This window comes from Rhinopithecus bieti, unplaced genomic scaffold, assembly GCF_001698545.2.
Source record: "Rhinopithecus bieti isolate Rb0 unplaced genomic scaffold, ASM169854v2 scaffold_3947, whole genome shotgun sequence".
Taxonomy (NCBI): Eukaryota; Metazoa; Chordata; class Mammalia; order Primates; family Cercopithecidae; genus Rhinopithecus; species Rhinopithecus bieti.
The window spans coordinates 376,351-397,152 of NW_016804220.1; the positions used below are offsets into that span (position 1 = coordinate 376,351).

At 44.9% G+C, this 20,802-nt stretch overlaps 1 protein-coding gene across 4 annotated transcripts in view; it reads right to left on the reverse strand.

The window, feature by feature from the left end:
• Nucleotides 1–1,642: 1,642 nt before the first annotated feature.
• The window catches only part of ZNF713 (zinc finger protein 713), a 34,505-nt gene continuing 15,345 nt past the window's right edge, over nt 1,643–20,802 (reverse strand). For all 4 annotated transcript variants that reach the window (XM_017867323.1, XM_017867322.1, XM_017867321.1 and 1 more), the window contains 3 exons: nt 20,243–20,369; nt 19,828–19,920; nt 1,643–2,788 (listed from right to left, as the gene is read on the reverse strand). In XM_017867323.1, coding sequence (XP_017722812.1) covers nt 1,785–2,788; nt 19,828–19,920; nt 20,243–20,369 — 1,224 coding nt within the window. In that variant the 3' untranslated portion in view covers nt 1,643–1,784. The remainder of the gene's footprint in view (nt 2,789–19,827; nt 19,921–20,242; nt 20,370–20,802) is intronic.

Below are 20,802 nucleotides of genomic sequence, written 5' to 3' on the forward strand. Positions count from 1 at the left end.
CGGCCAACTTTTTTTTTTTTTGAGACAGAGTCTCACTGTCGCCCAGGCTGGAGTACACTGGCGCGGTCCTGGCTCGCTGCAACCTCCGCCTACCAGGTTCAAGCAATTCTCCTGCCTCAGCCTCCCAAGCTGCTGGGAGGTGGTGCAAGTGTGCACCACCACACCCAGCTAATTTTTGTATTTTTAGTAGAGATGGGGTTTTTACTATGTTGGCCAGGCTGGTCTCAAACTCCTGACCTTAGGTGATCACCCCACCTCGGCCTCCCAAAGTGCTGGGATTATAGGCATGGACCACCGCCCCCAGCCAGCACTGTCTTTAATTAATCAAAATTTCAGATTTAAAAGTTTTATACCATAAACTGCCAGGTGCAGTGGCTCACACCTGTAATCCCAGCACTTTGGGAGGCTGAGGCAGGTGGATCACAAAGTCAGGAGTTCGAGACCAGCCTAGTCAATATGATGAAACCCTGTCTCTACTAAAAATTAGAAAAAAAATGTCAGCCGGGCATGGTGGCACGCACCTGTAAGGCTGAAGAAGGAGAATCGCTGGAAGCTGGGAGGCGGAGGTTGCAGTGAGCCAAGATTGGGCCATTGCACTCCAGCCTGGGTGACAGAGCAAGATTCCGTCTCACAAAAAAAAAAAAAAAGATTTATACCATAAAACTTACAGATGAGTAATTACAAGTTGTTGCCTATAGGATTTCTTTTTTTCTTTCTTTCTTTTTTTTTAAACAGAGTCTTGCTCTGTTGCCCAGGCTGGAGTGCAGTGGCATGATCTCAGCTCACTGCAACCTTCACCTCGCATGTTCAAGTCATTCTCATGCCTCAGTCTCCAGAGTAGCTGGGATTGCAGTTGTGCACCACCATGCCTGGATAAGGAATTCTGATTTTTTTTTTTTTTTTTTTTGAGACGGAGTCTCACTCTGTCGCCCAGGCTGGGGTGCAGTGGCTGGATCTCAGCTCACTGCAAGCTCCGCCCCGGGTTCACGCCATTCTCCTGCCTCAGCCTCCCAAGTAGCTGGGACTATAGGCGCCCACCACCTCGCCCGGCTAGTTTTTTGTATTTTTTTAGTAGAGACGGGGTTTCACCGTGTTAGCCAGGATGGTCTCGATCTCCTGACCTCGTGATCCGCCCGTCTCGGCCTCCCAAAGTGCTGGGATTACAGGCTTGAGCCACCGCGCCCGGCCGGAATTCTGATTTTTAAAAAAGTTTTATATCAGATTTGGAACATGACTCCAAATATAATCTCATTTGTAAAATAAATTATTTTTCCTTTTTATAACCCCTCCTGGGAATGTAATATGCTGCTCGTTTAAGGTTTAAATTAATTTGGTTTCTATGCATTGAAAGTTTATGGCCGGGTGCAGTGGCTCACGCCTGTAATTCCAGCACTTTGGGAGGCTGAGGTGGGTAGATCACCTGAGGTTAGGAGTTCGAGACCAGCCTGGCCAACACGGCAAAACCCCGTCTCTACTAAAAATACAAAAACTTAGCTGGGTGTGGTGGTGCGTACCTGTCGTCCCAGCTACTCAGGAGGCTGAGGCAGGAGAATTGCTTGAACCCAGGAGGTGGAGGTTGCAGTGAGCCGAGATTGCACCACTGCACTTCAGCCTAGGTGACAGAGTGAGACTCTGTCTCAAAAAAAAAAAAAAAAGAAAGAAAGAAAGAAAGTTTATGTATAAGCTTTCTCTCCACTATGAATAATTTTATATTGAATGGGATAAAAAGGTCTGACCAAAAAATCTCCTACATTTATTTATTTATCTATTTCCCCCACCACAAGTTATGTGCTGCTAAGTGAAGGACTGTGGCAAACTGTTTGCTCACATTTATATTCACATAGTTTCTCCCGAGTATGGATTTTCCTGTGTTGATTAAGGTGCGCGCTCTGGCTAAAGGCTTTCCCGCATTCATTACATTTATAGGGTTTCTCTCCTGTATGAGTTCTTTCATGTTGATTCAGATGTGTCCTCTGACTGAAGGCTTTGCCACAGAAACCACATTCGTAAGGTTTCTCTCCAGTATGAAGTCTATGATGTTCAGTAAGGGATGTGATGCGGCTAAAAGCTTTACCACATTGATTACATTTATAGGGCTTTTCTCCAGTATGAATCCTCAGATGCTGAGTAAAGGATGAATGCTGACGGAAGGCTTTCCCACATCCATTGCATATAAAAGGCTTTTCTCCCGTGTGAATTCTCTGATGTTGAATGAGATGTATCCTCTGGCTGAATCTTTTTCCACATTCATCACACTTATAGGGTTTCTCTCCTGTAAGCACCATCTGAGGCTGGGTAAAAGATGAGTTGTGGTTGGGTTTCTCTGTGGTATGAATATGATCAGTAAGAAGAATATGTTGATTGAAGATTTTTCCACACTCACTGTATTCATAGGGTGTCTCTCTTACATAATTTCCCTGAGAGTAAACCAAGTCTGAATTATGTTTGATGCTGTTTCCCTGTGTGTCAGAATTCAGGGGTATTTTAATAGAAGGAATTCTCTGATGCATAAGGTTTGAGTTCAGATTACAGTTTTCTGCAAATTTATTACACTCAAGGCTTCTCTCCTGTGTGATCTTTCTGTGGGTCAAAGTCACTTGTCCTAAATATCTCTTGTGGTTTTCTTGGTTAAACTCCGGATGGTAATCAAAATCCCAGAGTCCTCCTAGGATGGAGTACCAGAAGCAGTCTCCAGAGAGTCTCTCCATTATCATCTCATGGGTTTGATTTTCATCAGAAATATTCTGGCTTGTGGTTGACTTTTTGATCTCCGGCCTGTTTTCTCCATCTAAAAGAAATTCAGAACATACAAATACTTTCCGATGTTCTCATGTTATCTATGATTGGAAGAAGAAATTATTGCACAGCAAATTACCAAATAAAACTGACAGTAATGTGTACAAGGCATACGTGGCATTGAAAGTTTTCCAATGTCGCCACGTCACAAAGGGAAAGACTATGAGAAGTCACAAGAAGCAAGGAGCAGAGGGAATTTTTAAACATGTGCAGTAATCATAGAAAGAAGAGATCATCCAGGAGTATCCATGCTTGAAAGCAGATGGACACAAGAATAAGGTGTATCAGGGAAAAGTCTCTGATCAGTGGTGGGAGACAGAGGAATGATTAATTAGAGAAGGCTGATCTGAGGCCAGGCCTTTATAAATCTCGTATGCAGATGAACTTGATTGTAATGCCAGCTACTTGTTCATTTAAACAGTATTTCTTCCTATTTTTATCTTTTGTTTAAAATGATAAAACTAATACTTGCTGATAGACACATATTCAAATAATGTGAGAATGTGTAAAGTGTAAAGAAAGAATCTCATCCATTAAAGGAAATCCTTGTTAATAGTTCGGAGCCTGTCTTGTCAGATTTTCCCTATGTTCACACAGGTATATATGAAAACCATATTTTGGACAAGCATGACCTATGGATTATGATTTTTAAATTTCATTTTAGTCTCCCACAACTTCTTTAAACTTTACTTAGTGGAGGTATTCTTCCTCTGCTTCTAGATGAAGACTTCAACAGGTCCCATGGCTTTCCCTTCCTTTTTTTTTTGAGATGGGAGTCTCACTCTATCACCCAGGCTGGAGTGCAGGGGCGCGATATTGGCTCACCACAACTTCCACCTCCTGGGTTCAAGCAATACTCCTGCCTCAGCCTCCCGAGGAGCTGGGATTACAGGCGTGCACCACCACGCCCAGCTAATTTTTGTATTTTTAGTACAGACGGGGTTTCACCATGTTGGCCAGGCCGATCTCGAACTCTTGACCTCAGATGATCTGACTGCCTCAGCCTCCCAAAGTGCTGGGATTACAGGCATGAGCCACCACACCCGGCCTCTTAATTCTTATTTTTTGAGAAAGTATCTCCCTCTGTCACCTAGGCTGGAGTGTAGTGGCATGATCATAGCTCCCTGCAGCCACATCCTGGGCTCAAGCAATACTCCCACCTCAGCTTCCCAAGTAGCTAGGACTACAGGTGTGTACCACCATGCCTGACTAATATTTTGATTTTTTTTTTTTTTTTTAGAGACAGGGTCTCACTGTTTCCCAGGCTGGTCTGGAACTCTTGGCCTCAAGCAATCCTCCTGCCTGGGCTTCCCAAAGTACTGGGATTACAGGTGTGAGCCACTGCTGCTAGCCTCCCCTTAATTCTTAGGTAACAGATGTTCCTACTGTTACATTGTCACAAACACAGTATCTACGCAATAATTAAAATGATCAGTCCTGGGTAATAGTCAAAACCCCAAAAGTAATTCCTTTCCCTTCCCCTGGATGGGTTATAGAAAGGGTCATGTTCTATCTTTCTCCCTACTTGAGTTGCTCCCCCACTCTACCATCTCCCCATGAGTCTCTTTGCCTTTACTCTCTTGCTTCTTTCCCCACTTTACTACTTCCCTGCTCACCCCTGTCCTCACTCTCTCACTGTAGTTTTTTAAATTTAAATTTTAATTTTCTTTGGAGACAGTCTTGCTCTGTGGCCAGGCTGGAGTGCAGTGGTGTGCTATAGGCTCCCTGCAACCTCTGCCTTCTGGGTTCAAACGATTCTCGTGCCTCAGCTTCCCAAGTAGCTGGGACCACAGGCATGCACCACCACACCTGGTTAATCTTTCATATTTTTAGTAGAGACAAGGTTTTGCCACGTTGGTCAGGCTGGTCTCGAATTCCCAAGCTCAGGTAATCCGCCCGCCTTGGCCTCCCCAAGTGCTGGGATTACAAGCATGAGCCACCGCACTCAGCCCACTCACTGTAGTTTAGTTTCTAACAAGAGTTAGGGATTAGGGACTGTGTGGAGGGAGAAGAGATTAAGAGAATGGCTTGTTTTTGTATGGCTGAGTGGCTTCACATTCTCAGCTTGGCAGATGGTTAAAATGGCTTCATTTTGGAGAAGTTTTACCACTTTTGGGAGGCTCTTGCTAGACATCTTCCCCTCACCCCTTGTCATTTCCATAACCTAGATAGATAGATCTCTACTTTGGGCATGTACCCTACTTGACAAGATCCAAGACCACACTGGCTGACCCACAGGAAACACTGATGATACCTTGCCCCAACAAAGCTGGGCAGTACAGACTCATCCCAATTCAGCAGCTTCTCCTGGCTAACCCACAAAGGCCATTTAAGTCATCTCTTCCTGGTCTTGGACTTTCTGAGCGGGTCAGCTTCAGCTTTCTTAGACATGAGGTCCACACCAGTCTTCACCTTCCAACCATAGAGAACAGACATTACAGCTGCCAGAGTGGTCCCCTTGAACCTGGGTAACCAGATAATTGTTGTCTTAATTGGGACACTTGATGGCAGTATCATCACTAGTTCTGCAGGAACTGTCATGGGAAACTGGGTAGGGAAAATTCTAACCATTCCACCTTGGCTCAGCCCTTAATATGCATCCTTCTACCTCTTCCCTCAAAAGGGGGTTAGGAACTCACAACATGGTTTTCTACTCTTTACCCAGTCTCCTCACAGAAGTCCCTCTCAGATCTCTCTTTTTTTTTTTTTTTTTTTTTTTTTGAGACAGAGCCTCACTCTGTTGCCCAGGCTGGAGTGCAGTGGTGTGATCTCAGCTCACTGCAACCTCTGCCTCCCAGGTTCAAGTGATTCTCCCACCTCAGCCTCCCGAGTAGCTGGGACTACAGGTCCACACCATCATGCCTGGCTAATTTTTATATTTTTAGTAGACACAGGGTTTCACCATGTTGGCCAAGTTGGTCTTGAACTCCTGACCTTAAATGATCTGCCTGCCTCGTCCTCCCAAAGTGCTGGGATTACAAGTGTGAGCGACCATGCCTGGCCTCTCTCAGATCTTTCTTATAGCCTTGCTCTGGCTGGCCGAGGGATGAGGTTCATGAAGTCATTTACTATGCTCATGGAGATGTGGGTGAGGGTTCCTACACCTACTTTGGTACGCAGGTATCGTCTGTCAACTCTCAGGGAGGAAGAGTCCCTTCTAACACACACATATGTATGAGTAACTATGTGTATGTATTTATACATACATAGTTTTAATTTATTTTTAAACCAAAACAGGATAATGTATGTATTGCCTATGTAACTTTGTTACTCAACAATATTCTTTCTAAATGAGTGTGTGTATATATGTGTGTGTGTGTGTGTGTGTATGTATATATATATATATCTACCTCATTCTTTTTAAAGGGCATATCCTACTTTTAAAAACTCTTTTCTCCTGCTGTTAAGTTTTAGGTTTCCAATTTTCTTTGCTATTTCATACAGTAATGCAATGAACATCCTTACACAAACATCTTATGGACCTAAGTTAGTATTTCAATATGACAGACAATATGCAATGCCAGGCCAGGTGCAGTGGCTCATGCCTGCAATCTCAGCACTTTGGGAGGCCGAGGCAGGTGGATCGCAAGGTCAGGAGTTCAAGACCAGCCTTGCCAACATGGTGAAACCCCACCTCTACTAAAAAAATACAAAAATTAGGCTGGGTGTGGTGGCTCATGCCTGTAATCCCAGCACTTTGGGAGGCCGAGACGGGCGGATCACGAGGTCAGGAAATTGAGAACATCCTGGTTAACACGGTGAAACCCTGTCTGTACAAAAAATACAAAAAAAAAAAAAAAAAAAAAAAAAAAATTAGCCAGGCATAGGAGCTGGCATCTGTAGTCATAGCTACTCGGGAGACTAAGGCAGGAGAACGGCGTGAACCTGGGAGGCAGAGCTTGCAGTGAGCCAAGATCACGCCACTGCACTCCAGCCTGGGCGACAGAGCGAGACTCCATCTCAAAAAACAAACAAACAAAAAATTAGCCAGGTGTGGTGGTGTATATCTGTAATCCCAGCTACTCGGGAGGCTGAGGCAGGAGAATCACTTGAACCTGGGAGGCGGAGGTTGCAGTGAGCCAAGATCGCGCCACTGCACTCCAGTCTGAGCAACAGAGCAAGACTCCATCTCAGAAAAAAAAAAAGCAATGCCAGATCATAGGGTTTGCACAGTATACATTTTGATAAATTCTGTCAAATTGTTCTCTTAAAAGTCTCTACCATGACTGGGTACAGGGGCTCACGCCTGTAATCCTAGCATTTTGGGAGGCCAAAGCAGGCAGATTGCTTGAGGCCAGGAGTTCAAGACCAACCTGGACAACACAGCGAAATCGTGTCTACAAAAAATACAAAAAACATAGCCAGGTGTGGTGGCATGCGCTTGCCATCCTAGCTACTAGGGAGGCTGAGGTGAGAGGACCACTGAGCCCAGGGAGGCTACAGCTGCAGCGAGTCATGATTGTGCCACTGCACCTGAGCCTGGGTGACCAAACACACATAAGGCTCTACCAAATGTACCTAACAGCGTGAAATGTAACTCATTTCACCCACATCATTCCCAACATAGGATGTGATAACATTTTGATTTTGCCAATTTGATGGGTGAAAAATGGTACCTCATCCATGCTTTAATTTTTATTTATTTCATTATGTTAGCTTGAACATTTCCCCATATATTTATGGGCTGGTTTATTTCTTTTGTGAATGTTTTGGTAGTACTGGGGATCTGTAGACCTGCTAAAATTGAACACAAAGTTTTGTGGGCAAGTACCTACATATATTTTTCTAGAGTGAGAACCATAACTTTCATTAGATTTTCAAAGGGGTTCAAGATTCAAAAAAAGTTTAAGAGCCTCTGTTTTAAGGATATCCTAGTCTCTTTGCCAACAGTCTTTCCTCCTATTTCATTATTCAGCATAATAAAACCAAATTATTCTTCCTAAGTCATTGATTTCATCATGTTCACCCACACAAAATCTGGTAGCCCCAACCCTTTTAAATTATCCTTAACAAAAAATTAGGCTCGGTAAAGTGGCTCTTTCCTGTAAACCCAGCACTCTGGGAGGCCAAGGTGGGCAAATGCTTGAGCCCAGGAGCTCAAAACCAGCCTGGGCAACATGGCAAAACCCTGTCTCTACAAAAAGATGCAAAAATTATCCGGGTGTGGTGGTGCGCACCTATAGCCCCAGCTACTGGGGAGGCTGAGGTGGGAGAATTGCTTGGGCCTGGGAGGCAGAAGTTGCCGTGAGCTGTGATTGTGCCACTGCACTTCAGCCTGGGTGACAAAGTGAGACCCTGTCTCACAAACAACAATGACAAAAACAAAACAAAACAAAAATTAGATTATGCATGGCCAACAAATTATTCCTACTCATTTAATACAGTAAAGTCAAATAAGTAAATTCAAGCATAAAATTATAGTAAGAGGCCGGGCGCAGTGGCTCATGTCTGTAATCCCAAGCACTTTGGGGGGCTGAAGCGGGCAGATCACCTGAGGTGTTTGAGACCAGCCTGGCCAACACTATGAAACCCTGTCTCTACTAAAATTACAAAAAATTAGCCAAGAATCCCAGCTACTCAGGAGGCTGAGGCAGGAGAATCACTTGAACTCAGGAGGCGGAGGCTGCAGTGAGCCAAGATCGTGCCATTGCACTCCAGCCTGGGCAAAAAGAGTGAAACTCTATCACAAACAAACAAACAAACAAAAATTATAGGAGTAAAAGTAGAACTTAAGATCTTATGTGTGAATTTTTTTTTTTTTTTTTTTTTTGAGACAGGGTCTTACTCTTTCACCCAGGCTGGAGTGCAGTGGTGCAATCTCAGCTCATTGCGACCTCTGTCTCCCAAGTAGCTGGTATTACAGGCGCTTGCCACCACACCCAGCTAATTTCCTGTATTTTTAGTAGGGATGGGGTTTCACCATGTTAGTCAGGCTGGTCTTGAACTCCTGACCTTGTGATTCACCCGCCTCGACCTCCCAAAGTGCTGGGATTATAGGCGTGAGCCACCGCGCCCCGTCAGTACCAAAGTATTTTTAACCGATTCACATTTAGGTTGTAGTTTCTTGTTATTACAAATAGCACAGCAAGAGTAGTTAGTTGGCCAAACATATATTAGATTTTTTTTTTTTTTTTTTTAAGACAGGGTCTTGCTTTGTCACCCAGGCTGGAGTGCAGTGGTGTGATCATAGCTCACATCAGCTTTGACTTCCTGGGCTCAAGTGATCCTTTTGCCTCAGCCTCCAGAGTAGGTGGGACCACAGGCACGTGCCATAATACCCAGCTTTTTTTTTTTTTTTTTTTGGTAGAGACGAAGTCTCCCTATGTTGCCCAGGTTGGTCTCAAACTCCTGAGCGCAAGTGATCCTTTTGCCTTGGCCTCCCAAAGTGCTGGGATTACAGGTGTGAGCCACTGTGCCTGGCCACAAATTTTTAAAAGAAAAAAAAAAGTCCAAGTCAAAAAGTTATGGAAAACAGATTAATAGATGTACAAAATATATACAAATGACTATGGTCTAAGATTAAATTACATGTGGAAAAATTAAAAGTACATGTGATTACAGTTATACCTGATTGAGAAGATTAATTTTAAACCAATGTATTATTTCAACCAAACTATCAACTGGAACACTTTCTTTTCAGCCAAAAGGCTTGTTTGCACATGGACTTTGACTCCTGAGTGTTTGAAATGACGGCTGGAGCTCTACAGACTACCTCTCATGGTCTCTTAGCACTGAATCTGTAGCCTGTGGACCTGGCTCCTGAACCCACAGGGAGGTATGGTCCTCTAGGCTCCTACTGCCCAGGAGCCTGGAGTTCAAGGCATTCATTGCCTAAGCTCTAGCTTCCAGAACTTTAGTTTATCCCTGGAAACATGGCAGCTGTATCACCATGATCATGGCCACTTTTGCTGATTTCCTTCCTTCCACATCTTGCCTCTGTGAGGGAAATGGAAAAACTCCTGCAGCTGCCTGACACACTTGCTATCTATGATACCAGGAGAGCCTGTGCATGCACTGTAGAGATGCTGATCACTCACTGAGGACGGTCCCAAGGCATACTCACATCTTTAATCAAAGGGCGGCCCATCTACATCCCAGCACCAAATTGCAGATTGAGGCAAAGACTGCCTTGGGCTTTTAGGCAGCTTTGAGGAACAAACTGTATTCTATTTGCCCCAGTTCTTCAGCTAATCTAGGTCCCCTGTGTTAGCTCCCCGATTATAACTGCTTTCAAAAGGAAGGTGGGCATTGAGGAGGATAAAGCCCCCACCAACCCATGCATAAGGGAGCATGCAGAAATACTGGTCACTCATTATCCACTGTCTACTTCCTTCCTGGTTTGGCCTCACCTGGCTAGAGGCCCAATCATTCACTGAAACCTCCAAGCCCTTCTTTGTACTTTCACCTAAGTCTGCTATCAGATCTCATGCTACCTACCTGCCTGTTGTCTAAGATTATAGACAAAGTGCTCTTTGGGAAGAAACTGTTTTCAGACGTGGAAGCAGAGGAACTTCCCTTGCCCACAGTGAGAATGACATGAAATCTAACTTGTGTCCAAATCCCAAGTTAAGTGATTGTAAGACCTCGGGCATAGCTACAGACTAAGGCCCTCTGGCTTATGGCAGGTGTTCATCGGGCTTCCATTAATCTTGCCTGAGGGCTCTTTATAAAAAAATAACAAAAAACTGGGGATTGGCACAGATTACTGTAGTCTCAATGTCTCTACTATTTTTGCCCGTTATCTGTCCCCACTGACTCTATATTCCCTGGATCCACTTTAGGGGTATGAGTCTTTAGTAAAATCAGATGTCTGGGGCACCTATGACCTCCTTTGTATCTAAGAATGGATACCTTCTAGACAGGCCTGTGGTCAGTATGAGCATGCTGTGATGCCACTGGGTGTCCGGAGCCATGAGGCCCGGAATTAGCGGACCTCTGTTGCTTGATCTCCGCAAAGCGGAGACAAGACGGCATATTTCCGGGTTCTTTATTGCGGACCCTTCCCGCGCGCGCCTAAACTGTTCCCGCGCGCGCCCAAAGCTTTTCCCGCGCGAGCCTAAGTTTTTCCCGCGCGCGCCTAAACTGTTCCTGGCGCGCCAACCTTTCCCGCGAGCGCATTTTCCCGTTCAGGAAGATATGCAGCCTAGGGCGCAGGCGCGATCCCGCGCCCGGCAAAAGTACAAACCCACGGCGCATGCGCGATTGTAATTTGAGTAAGCCCAGCCTCCTGTCACCGCCCTGGCCCAACCTCTTCCTCTGCCAGCCTATGTAAGGCATTGCACTGCCACCATTAAACGAGACTTGATCAGGCTATTTGTCTTGTCTCCATTTCTCGTGTTTTCTTGTCTCCTCCATTCCCACTCCCCCNGCCCAAAGCTTTTCCCGCGCGAGCCTAAGTTTTCCCGCGCGCGCCTAAACTGTTCCTGGCGCGCCAACCTTTCCCGCGAGCGCATTTTCCCGTTCAGGAAGATATGCAGCCTAGGGCGCAGGCGCGATCCCGCGCCCGGGAAAAGTACAAACCCACGGCGCATGCGCGATTGTAATTTGAGTAAGCCCAGCCTCCTGTCACCGCCCTGGCCCAACCTCTTCCTCTGCCAGCCTATGTAAGGCATTGCACTGCCACCATTAAACGAGACTTGATCAGGCTATTTGTCTTGTCTCCATTTCTCGTGTTTTCTTGTCTCCTCCATTCCCACTCCCCCTTCCAGGGTCTGTTCGACTGTCCTGCAGGTCGGGACAACTGGGCAACCTGAAAAACATCTTGCAGGGCCTCCGCACCAGGGCATGCCTTGCTGAGCAGATGTTTTCCCTGCTCAGGCCCATCCATGCCTTTTGAACTAAATTGTTTAGGAAACAGGAAGGAAGGAAACAAGGAAGTAAGAAGGGAAAGAAGGAGAGAGGGAAAGAAGGAGGGAGAGAAGGAGAGAGGGAAAGGAAGGAGAGAATTAGGGAGAAAGGGAAGGGGGAAAACAATTTTTTTGAAAAAATATTAATCCTTTTACATGTAAAGCATCATCATATTTTGGTTCTCTTATTAATTTAAAATGTGTCACAATTTATAGTGGGCTATGACTTTAGTAAATTCAAATTAGAAACAAAAAGAATATGCTAAAAAAGGACAGAAAATGTTAGTGTTCATCAGACACAGTGATAAGGATAAATACTGTTGGGTAACACTTCTGTTTCAATTTTTTTTTTTTTGAGACAGAGTTTTGCTCTTGTTGCCCAGGCTGGAGTGCAATGGCGCCATCTTGGCTCACTGCAACCTTCACCTCTCAGGTTCAAGTGATTCCCTGCCTCAGCCTCCCAAGTAGCTGGGATTACAGGTGCCTGCCACCACACCCAGCTAATTTTTGTATTTTTAGTAGAGACAGGGTTTCATCATGTTGGTCAGGCTAGTTTCAAACTCCTGACCTCAGGTGATCCACCTGCCTCATCTCCCAAAGTGCTGGGATTACAAGCATGCATCACTGCGCCAGGCCTCGATTTCATAGATTATACAGATCTTATGGATGGCAAGAAAAATGTTTTTTTTTTGTTGTTGTTGTTTTTTTTTGAGAGGGAGCCTCGCTCTGTCGCCCAGGCTGGAGTGCAGTGGCCGGATCTCAGCTCACTGCAAGTTCCGCCTCCCAGGTTTATGCCATTCTCCTGCCTCAGCCTCCCGAGTAGCTGGGACTACAGGCGCCCACCACCTCGCCCGGCTAGTTTTTTGTATTTTTTAATAGAGACGGGGTTTCACCGTGTTAGCCAGGATGGTCTTGATCTCCTGACCTCGTGATCCACCCGTCTCGGCCTCCCAAAGTGCTGGGATTACAGGCTTGAGCCACCACGCCTGGCCCTGAACATTTTTTCATATGTTAAATGTATTTGAATTCCTTTAAGAACTGTTCATAACCTGGGAGGCAGAGGTTGCAGTGAGCGGAGATCATGTCACTGCACTCCAGCTTGGGCAACAGAGTGAGACTCCGTCTCAAAAAAAGAAAAATAACTGTTCATATTATTTTTATTGGGCTGTTGGCCTCTTATTAATTTAGAGGAGCATTTTATAACATTAATGGATGATCAGCTCTTTTGACATAAGTTGAAAATATTTTCCTCCATTGTTGTTTATATTTTTACTTAGTTTATTATTTTACCTCATCCAGAATTATTATTTTATACCATGCAGAATTTTTGGATTTGTGTGTATTGAATATATATGAATCTCCTCTTTAATGGCTTCTGGATTTTAAATCATAGACAGAAAAAACTCCCCCATTTCAAGGTTATAAAAGATTTCTCCCATGTTTTCTTCCAGGTTTCTCTCTTTTTTTGAGAGAGAGAGTCTTGTTCTCTTACCCGGGCTGGAGTGCAGTGGCGCAGTCTCAGTTCACTGTGACCTCCATCTTCCAGGCTAAAGTGGTTCTCATGCCTTAGCCTCCTGAATAGCTGGGACTACAGGTGTGCGCCACTGCACCCAGCCTCTTCCAGATCTCTTATAGTTTCATGTTTTATGTGTAAAATCTGTTTCCTTTGGAGCTTATCTTGGCTCAAGGGGTAAGCTATAGATCCAATTTTGTCTCTCTCTAGATGGCTACCTACCATATATGAAGAGGTGCACATTTCAAAAGCATAAGTTGTCTCAACACCTTACTACAATGCCCACTTTTCACCTCCTAATTTGAAATGATGCCATTATTTAAAATAATGCCTTTTTATTAAATGCCCACAAGTATTTGGGTTTACTTCTGACTTGTCTATTCTGTTCAGTTGGTCTGACTTCATTAATGAAATTTTACTGTATATTTTAAATATCTAGTAGGAATAATCTCCCTTATTGATTTTCCTTTTCAGAATTTTCTTAATAATTTTTGTGCTTTGGATTTTCCACATGAACTTTAGATAAGCTTACCTAGCTTTCCTCTCAAACTCTTGTAGGCATGTTTATTTTTGATATGGACTCATGCTGTTGCCCAGGCTGGAGTGCAGTGGTGCAATCATAGCTCACTGCAGCCTCGACCTCCAGGGCTCAGTTGATCCTCCTGCCTCAGCCTTTTGAGTAGCTGGGACTACCAGCGTGCGTTACCACACCTGGCTAATTTTTTTTTTTTTTTTTTTTTTTTGGTAGAAATGGGCTCTCAACCTTGTTGCCCAGGCTGGTCTCAAACTCTTGGACTCAAGCAATCCACCTGCCTCGGTCTCCCAAAGTGCTGGGATTACAGGTGTGAACCCTAGCACGCAGCCTGCAGGCACTTTTTATGGAATTGTATTACATGTATAGTAGGGACACTGCCATCTTGGCATGCCTATTTATTCAAGTTTATTTTTGTGTCTGTCAGAAGTATTTAAGTTTCTTCTATGAAGGTATTGCCTATCTCTTGTTGAAGTTTATTCCCAGGTGTTTTTTCAGTTGCTGTTACATGGGTGCTTCTCTTCCATCTTGTAATCTTTTTTTTTTTTTGAGATAGAGTCTCGCTCTGTCGCCCAGGCTGGAGAGCAGTGGCCGGATCTCAGCTCACTGCAAGCTCTGCCTCCTGGGTTTACGCCTCCTGCCTCAGCCTCTGGGTAGCTGGGACTACAGGTGCCCGCCACCTCGCCCGGCTAGTTTTTTGTATTTTTTAGTAGAGACGGGGTTTCACCGGGTTAGCCAGGATGGTCTCGATCTCCTGACCTCGTGATCCACCCGTCTCGGCCTCCCAAAGTGCTGGGATTACAGGTTTGAGCCACCGCGCCCAGCCCCCATCTTGTAATCTAACTGGTAGTTGTTTGGGCCTTCACCTTTGTTCCACCTTCAACAGTCTACTTATATGGCAATACATTCATATTGTGGACCTTGCCTGCTCCATGTAAGAAATATCCAACTCATTGTAACACTCTCCTGCCTTACTCACATTCTGCCTCTTTCTGACCTCTTCTACATCTCCATTTCTTTGACTCTCTTGGTCTTCTAGTTTTAAGTCTTCTTCAGGCCTCACTCTACTTCCTGTCACTTCTTAGACTTGTCAAATCACTTGAATTAACTCTCATACAGTTTCACACAGTTTTCCTCCAGTAGTCCCCAAAATCTAACACCCTCAGCCCCTGTCCTATAAACCCTTTCCAGTGCTAAATAAAACAGGAGAAAGAGCATACTCATGCAAATTAGAAACCCCAGCTGTATGGGGCAGAGTCTCACTGGGGCCTTCATCGCTGCTCACTGCTGCCTCTGCTTGTCTTTGGTCAGCTTCCATTGACCCTTTTAAGCTTCAGCAAATGCACCACGAGTCCTCTACCTGCCTTCCCAATTCCCCTACACTCAACAAAGGACACTGCTTCCTAATTTGCCAAGAAAACAGAAGTCATCATGTGTGAGCTCCCCCAAATCTTCCATCGACAAATTTACTGATATATATAGTCACCCTAAAGTCCTTCCCGCTAATCCCACTCCCGTCTCTTCTAGAACCTTGCTCCATCTCTTGTAGCTTTTTTTTTTTTTTTTTTTTTTTTTTTTGAGACAGAGTCTTGCTCTGTCACCCAGGCTGGAGTACAGTGGTGCAATCTTGGGTCACTGCAACCTCCGTCTCCCAGGTTCAAGTGATTTGAGTGCCTCAGCTTCCCGAGTAGCTGGGATTACAGGTACACACCACCACATGCAGCTAATTTTTGTACCTGTAGTAGAGACGGGGTTTCACCATGTTGGCCAGGCTGGTCTTGAACTCCTGACCTCAAGTGATCTGTCCATCTTGGCCTCCCAAAGTGCTGGGATTACAGGTGTGAGCCATCGCACCCAGCTGTATCTATTTTTAACTTATCCTCTCTACTGGTTCTTTCCCGTCAGCATTATAAACAAGTACAATTGTTCCTTAGAACAATTCTTGTGTTTTTTCCAGACAAGGTCTCGCTCTATTGCCCAGGCTAGAGTACAGTGATGCCATCATAACTTACTGCAGCCTCGACCTCCTAGGCTCATGATCCTCCCACCTCAGCCTCCCAAGTAGTGGAGACTACAGGCTCATACCTCCACATCTCGCTAACTTTTAAATTTTTTGTAGAGACAGGGGTCTCATTATGTTGTCCAGCCTGGTCTTGAACTCCTGGGCTCAAGGGATCCTTCCACAGTCTCCCAAAGTGCTAGGCATGAGCCACTGAGCCTGGCCTAGAACAATCCTGTTTTGACACTACCTTTTATTCTAGCTGCTAATACCCTCTTTATTATTTCCCCTTCTCACTCCTCACTCTAGCTAGCTGCTGCTTCTTTTTTGTTTGTTTGTTTGAGACAGAGTCTAACTATGTCATCCAGGCTGGAGTGCAGTGGCGCAATCTCAGCTCACTGCAACCTCTGCCTCCCAGGTTCAAGAGATTCTTCAGCCTCCGCCTCCCAAGTAGCTGTGATTACAGGCACCTACCACCACGCCTGGCTAAGTTTTATATTTTTAGTACAGATGGGGTTTCACCATGTTGGTGAACCTCAGGCTGGTCTCAAACTCCTGACCTTGTGATCCATGTGCTCTGGCTTCCCAAAGTGCTGGGATTATAGGTGTGAGCCATGAGCCACTGTGCCCAGCTCTCACTCTAGCTGCTTATAAGAATATTACACACTTGCTAGCTCTAATTTTTTCTTTTTAAACCTCCCCCTGTTGTTCATGCAACAATGTACAAACTAACTGTTTTTCTAATCATACCCCATCACTTCTCTCAATAATATAATTCCCAATCTTCTTGCTGCTAAATCTACTGGGTATTTTCCAGGTCTCAGCTTAAGAAAAGATTTTAGATAAATAAGCACCAGCAAATGTCAATAACATTGAGGCATGCAGTACCCTAGTGGGCGTGCAGAATTAGGCTGCATAAGCTCTGTCATTCTCTTGGCCTCCTGACAAACAAATGTTTTACTACATCCTCTCAGGGGAACCACTGACTTTGTTTCACAGGATACTGAAGAAATGCAAGCAGTCTCTTTAGAGAAGAGGTTAGGCAGCCTGTCCCTGATAAGAGATGTGAAAAAAAAAACACTTGCTCAAGCTTATCTGTGAACCAAGATCGTTGGGCATCCACATATAGGTGCACAGTGAAATTTCGAAGTTTTCTGCTTATTTGTTTGGAGACAAAGTCTCACTCTGTTGTCCAGGCGGGAGTGCAGTGGCGCAATCTTGGCTCACTGCAACCTCTGCCTCCCAGATTCAAACGATTTTCCTACCTCCATCTCCTGAGTAGCTGGGATTCCAGGCACATGCCACCACATGTGCCTAATTTTTGTATTTTTAGTAAAGATGGGGTTTCACCATATTGGCCAGGCTTGTCTTGAACTCCTGATCTCAAGTGATGGTCCATCTCGGCCTCCCAAAGTGCTAGGATTATAGCCATGAGCCACTGCGCCTGGCCAAAATCTGGAAGTTTTCCTAAGTTAGCAATTATTTTTTCGAGTTAGGGGTCTGTGGAGAGGGACACAATAGGAGATAGTGTGGGTCCTACTGATGACAGCATATGTGCCTGGGGGAAGGAATAGCTCTGCTCTCTGCTGTAGGTCCCTGTCCTGGAAATTTACCTGAAAAGGGAGTTCTCTAATTTGTTCCTTTAGTTGCCTACTCCCCAGGTTTGGGGATGTGGAAGGCTGTAGAAATATGTCTCAGCATTGTCAGGGAAGGGGCCCGGGCTTCTTGACAAAATGTCTTAATTACCAGTTCTATTCATGGAATGTGAGCACTGGTTAGGTGAAAATTCTGGTTCAGTGGGGCTGAAAGATCCCAGAGAGGGTGAAACAGGAACAAGGTTTTCTTTTCTTTTTCTTTTTTTTTTTTGAGATGGAGTCTCACTCTGTTGCCAAGCTGGAGTGCAGTGGTGCGATCTCGGCTCACTGCAACCTCTGCCTCCTGGGTTCAAGCGATTATCTTGCCTCGGCCTCCTAAGTAGCTGGGACTACAGGCACACATCACCACGCCCAGCTAATTTTTGTATTTTTAGTAGAGACGGGGTTTCACCATGTTGGCCAGGATGGTCTCAATCTCTTGACCTCATGATCTGCCCGCCTCAGCCTCCCAAGGTGTTGAGATTACAGGCGTGAGCCACTGTGCCCAGCCAGAAACAAGGTTTTCTACCTAAGATCACTTAGAGCATTAAAAGCAAGAAGGACAGCCAAGTCAAAGTCAACTTGGAAAAGCCAAAGAGTTTGAATGACAGAAAACCAAGTCCAAATGATGAAGCCAGATACCAGAGCAAAGAGCCAGAGTGGGAACTCACAGAGATGGGGTAGGTTCACCTGGTGTCATGGACCAGAGTAGAAACTACCTAACTCAGCATCTCGTGTACAGTCAGCAGTCCACTCCTTGTTAAAACAGTCAAGCAGAACATTGTAGGTGGTATGCCAGCAATAAGAAACTAACGTGGTTGGGATTTTTTTTTTTTTTTTTTTGGTCAAGAAATCCCATATTTAAGGGAATGATTTAAAGAAGACAGTATAAAGCCAACAGATCCAGGTTTCGAAATATTTAAGTAGGCTGGGCACGGTGGCTCATGCCTGTAATCCCAGCACTTTGGGAGGCCGAGGCGGGCGAATCACGAGGTCAGGAGATCGAGATCATCCTGGCTAACACGGCGAAACCCTGTCTCTACTAAAAATACAAAAAATTAGCTGGGTGTGGTGGCCGGCGCCTGTAGTCCCAGCTACTTAGGAGGCTGAGGCAAGAGAATGGCGTGAACCCAGGAGGTGGAGCTTGCAGTGAGCCAATATCGCGCCACTGCATTCCACCCCGGGCGACAGAGCGAGACTCCATCTCAGGAAAAAAAAAAAACAAAAAAAGAAATATTTAAGTAAAATGACAGCATGACACTAATAAACAAAAATATAATCTAAATTGTTTTTTATTTTTGAGATGGAGACTTGCTCTGTTACCCAGGCTGGAGTGCAGTGGCACGATCTTGGCTCACTGCAACCTCTGCTTCCAGGTTTAAGCAATTCTCTTGCCTCAGCCTCCCGAGTAGCTGGGCCTACAGGCGAGGCCACCACACCTGGCTAATTTTTGTATTTTTAGTAGAGAGTGGGTTTCACCATGTTGGCCAGGCTGGTCTCGTACTCCTGACCTCAGGTGATCCATCTGCCTAGGCCTCCCAAAGTGCTAGGATTACAGGCATGAGCCACCGCGCCGTCATAATCTCAATTCTGACAGGAGAATGTGGATGAAATACTGGGACTAGAAATGGAGAAATGGAAAAATGATACAAAAGGGCTACTTAAAAGCATTTTACTGCAGAGTGGAACAGCCAGTCCATAGGGATACATATCTTTAGGAGAGTAAGGAGGAAGAAAATGCAGAAAAGGGGCAGGGGGAGATACAGAGAGAGGCTGGAAGAGACACGAATCGTGTGCATCACAAGCCAGGGTGGAAGAACATTTCAAGAAGGGAAAGTCAACACAATTCTAACTGGCTTTGTAGCCACTGGATTTGACTGGAAGGAAATTAGTGGTAATCTCCAAGAAAACAATGGTAGTAGCAGAGGTAGGAATCAGGGTAGTATCACAAAGGAGAGCAAAAGAATTAGAAATTAGGCTGTGGGTTATAGACAAGTGTCAAGAGTTTGATGATAAAAGGAAAAGAAAAGATGAAAATAGATTAAAATGGCAGAAGATTTTGACATGGAAAAGAAAGCTTTTTAAAAAATTTATTCTTGGATTACTTCTCATAGAAAAGAAAGATTTAAAGAATACTGAGAGGGGATGTGTAAATAAAAAATATGAAGAAAGTGCTGTGTGGATATCTGCAATATCAAAAAAATATGAAAAAAGTGCTGTGTGGATACCTGCAATATCAAGGTATTTATGGGTGTTTAAATGGATACCTTCAAAATAACCTCTGTTTTGTGTGCATTTTTAAAACAATTAAGTATATATTATCTGTTCAATGAGAAAAAATAAGGCAGCCATTTCAACTTCAGAAAAATATCAAATATGAACTGATTCTTTTCAAAAGGCTTAGTATTCCTTAAATCCCAGGGCAGATTTTTGGAGCACTCCACTGAGTGGTTCAGAAGTGGCTGTTTTCCCTTATTAAGCAGCAGTGCCCAAGAGCGTGCACTTACCTGGATGAGTGTCCAGCAGGCTGTCTCTTTCTATCACCCACTCTTCCTCTAGCTCCAACTGTGCGATTACCTCTGGCTTATAAAGCTGATACCCTATTCATGGGAGTAACATACATCTTATGAGTTTGTACTGGGAACAAAATTCTCTCTCAGACACATTCCCAACCTTTTCAGTCTTTAGAGCCTCTGGAGGGGAGACTTCAGAGGCAGCAAAATAAAGCTACCCATCTCAAACTCAATCAAGACGTTCCATCAGAGGAGAAAGAGCAGAAAACAAAAGTCTCTGACTCCAAAACTGCTTAGTGTTCTTTTGTCCCAGCCTAAACTATATTCACAAAAGCTTTGGAGGCTTCCACTAGTTCAGGAAATAAACCCACATGAATGGCTTCCAGTTTCACAGGGATGCCATCCTCACCCAGTGCAACCAGATTCCTGTAGTTCTCCAGCATCACGTCTCGATAGAGGTTCTTTTGGGCAGGGTACAGCTGGTCCCACTCCTCTTTGGTGAAGTCCACGGCCACATCCTGAAACGTCAGTGATTCCTGAAACATCAAGCACATCCCTGCTCAGGCAAAAACGGTTCTTACAGGGACCCTCGGGGAGAGGGTGAAAGTGTAGCACCAGGATATCTAAGCTGTTGTGCTGATAGTCTTCAGGACTCTGAGTCATTCAAGTCAAACTTTTCTTTTAAAAAAATTAGGGCCGGGCATGGTGGCTCAAGCCTGTAATCCTAGCACTTTGGGAGGCCGAGGTGGGCGGATCACGAGGTCAGGAAATCGAGACCATCCTGGAGAACACGGTGAAACCCCATCTCTACTAAAAAAAAAAAAAAAAAAGTTAGCTGGGCGTGGAGGCAGGTGCCTGTAATCCCAGCTACTTGGGAGGCTGAGGCAGAAGAATGGCATGAACCAGGGAGGCAGGGCTTGCAGTGAGCTGAGATCATGCCACTGCCCTCCAGCCTGGGCGACAGAGCAA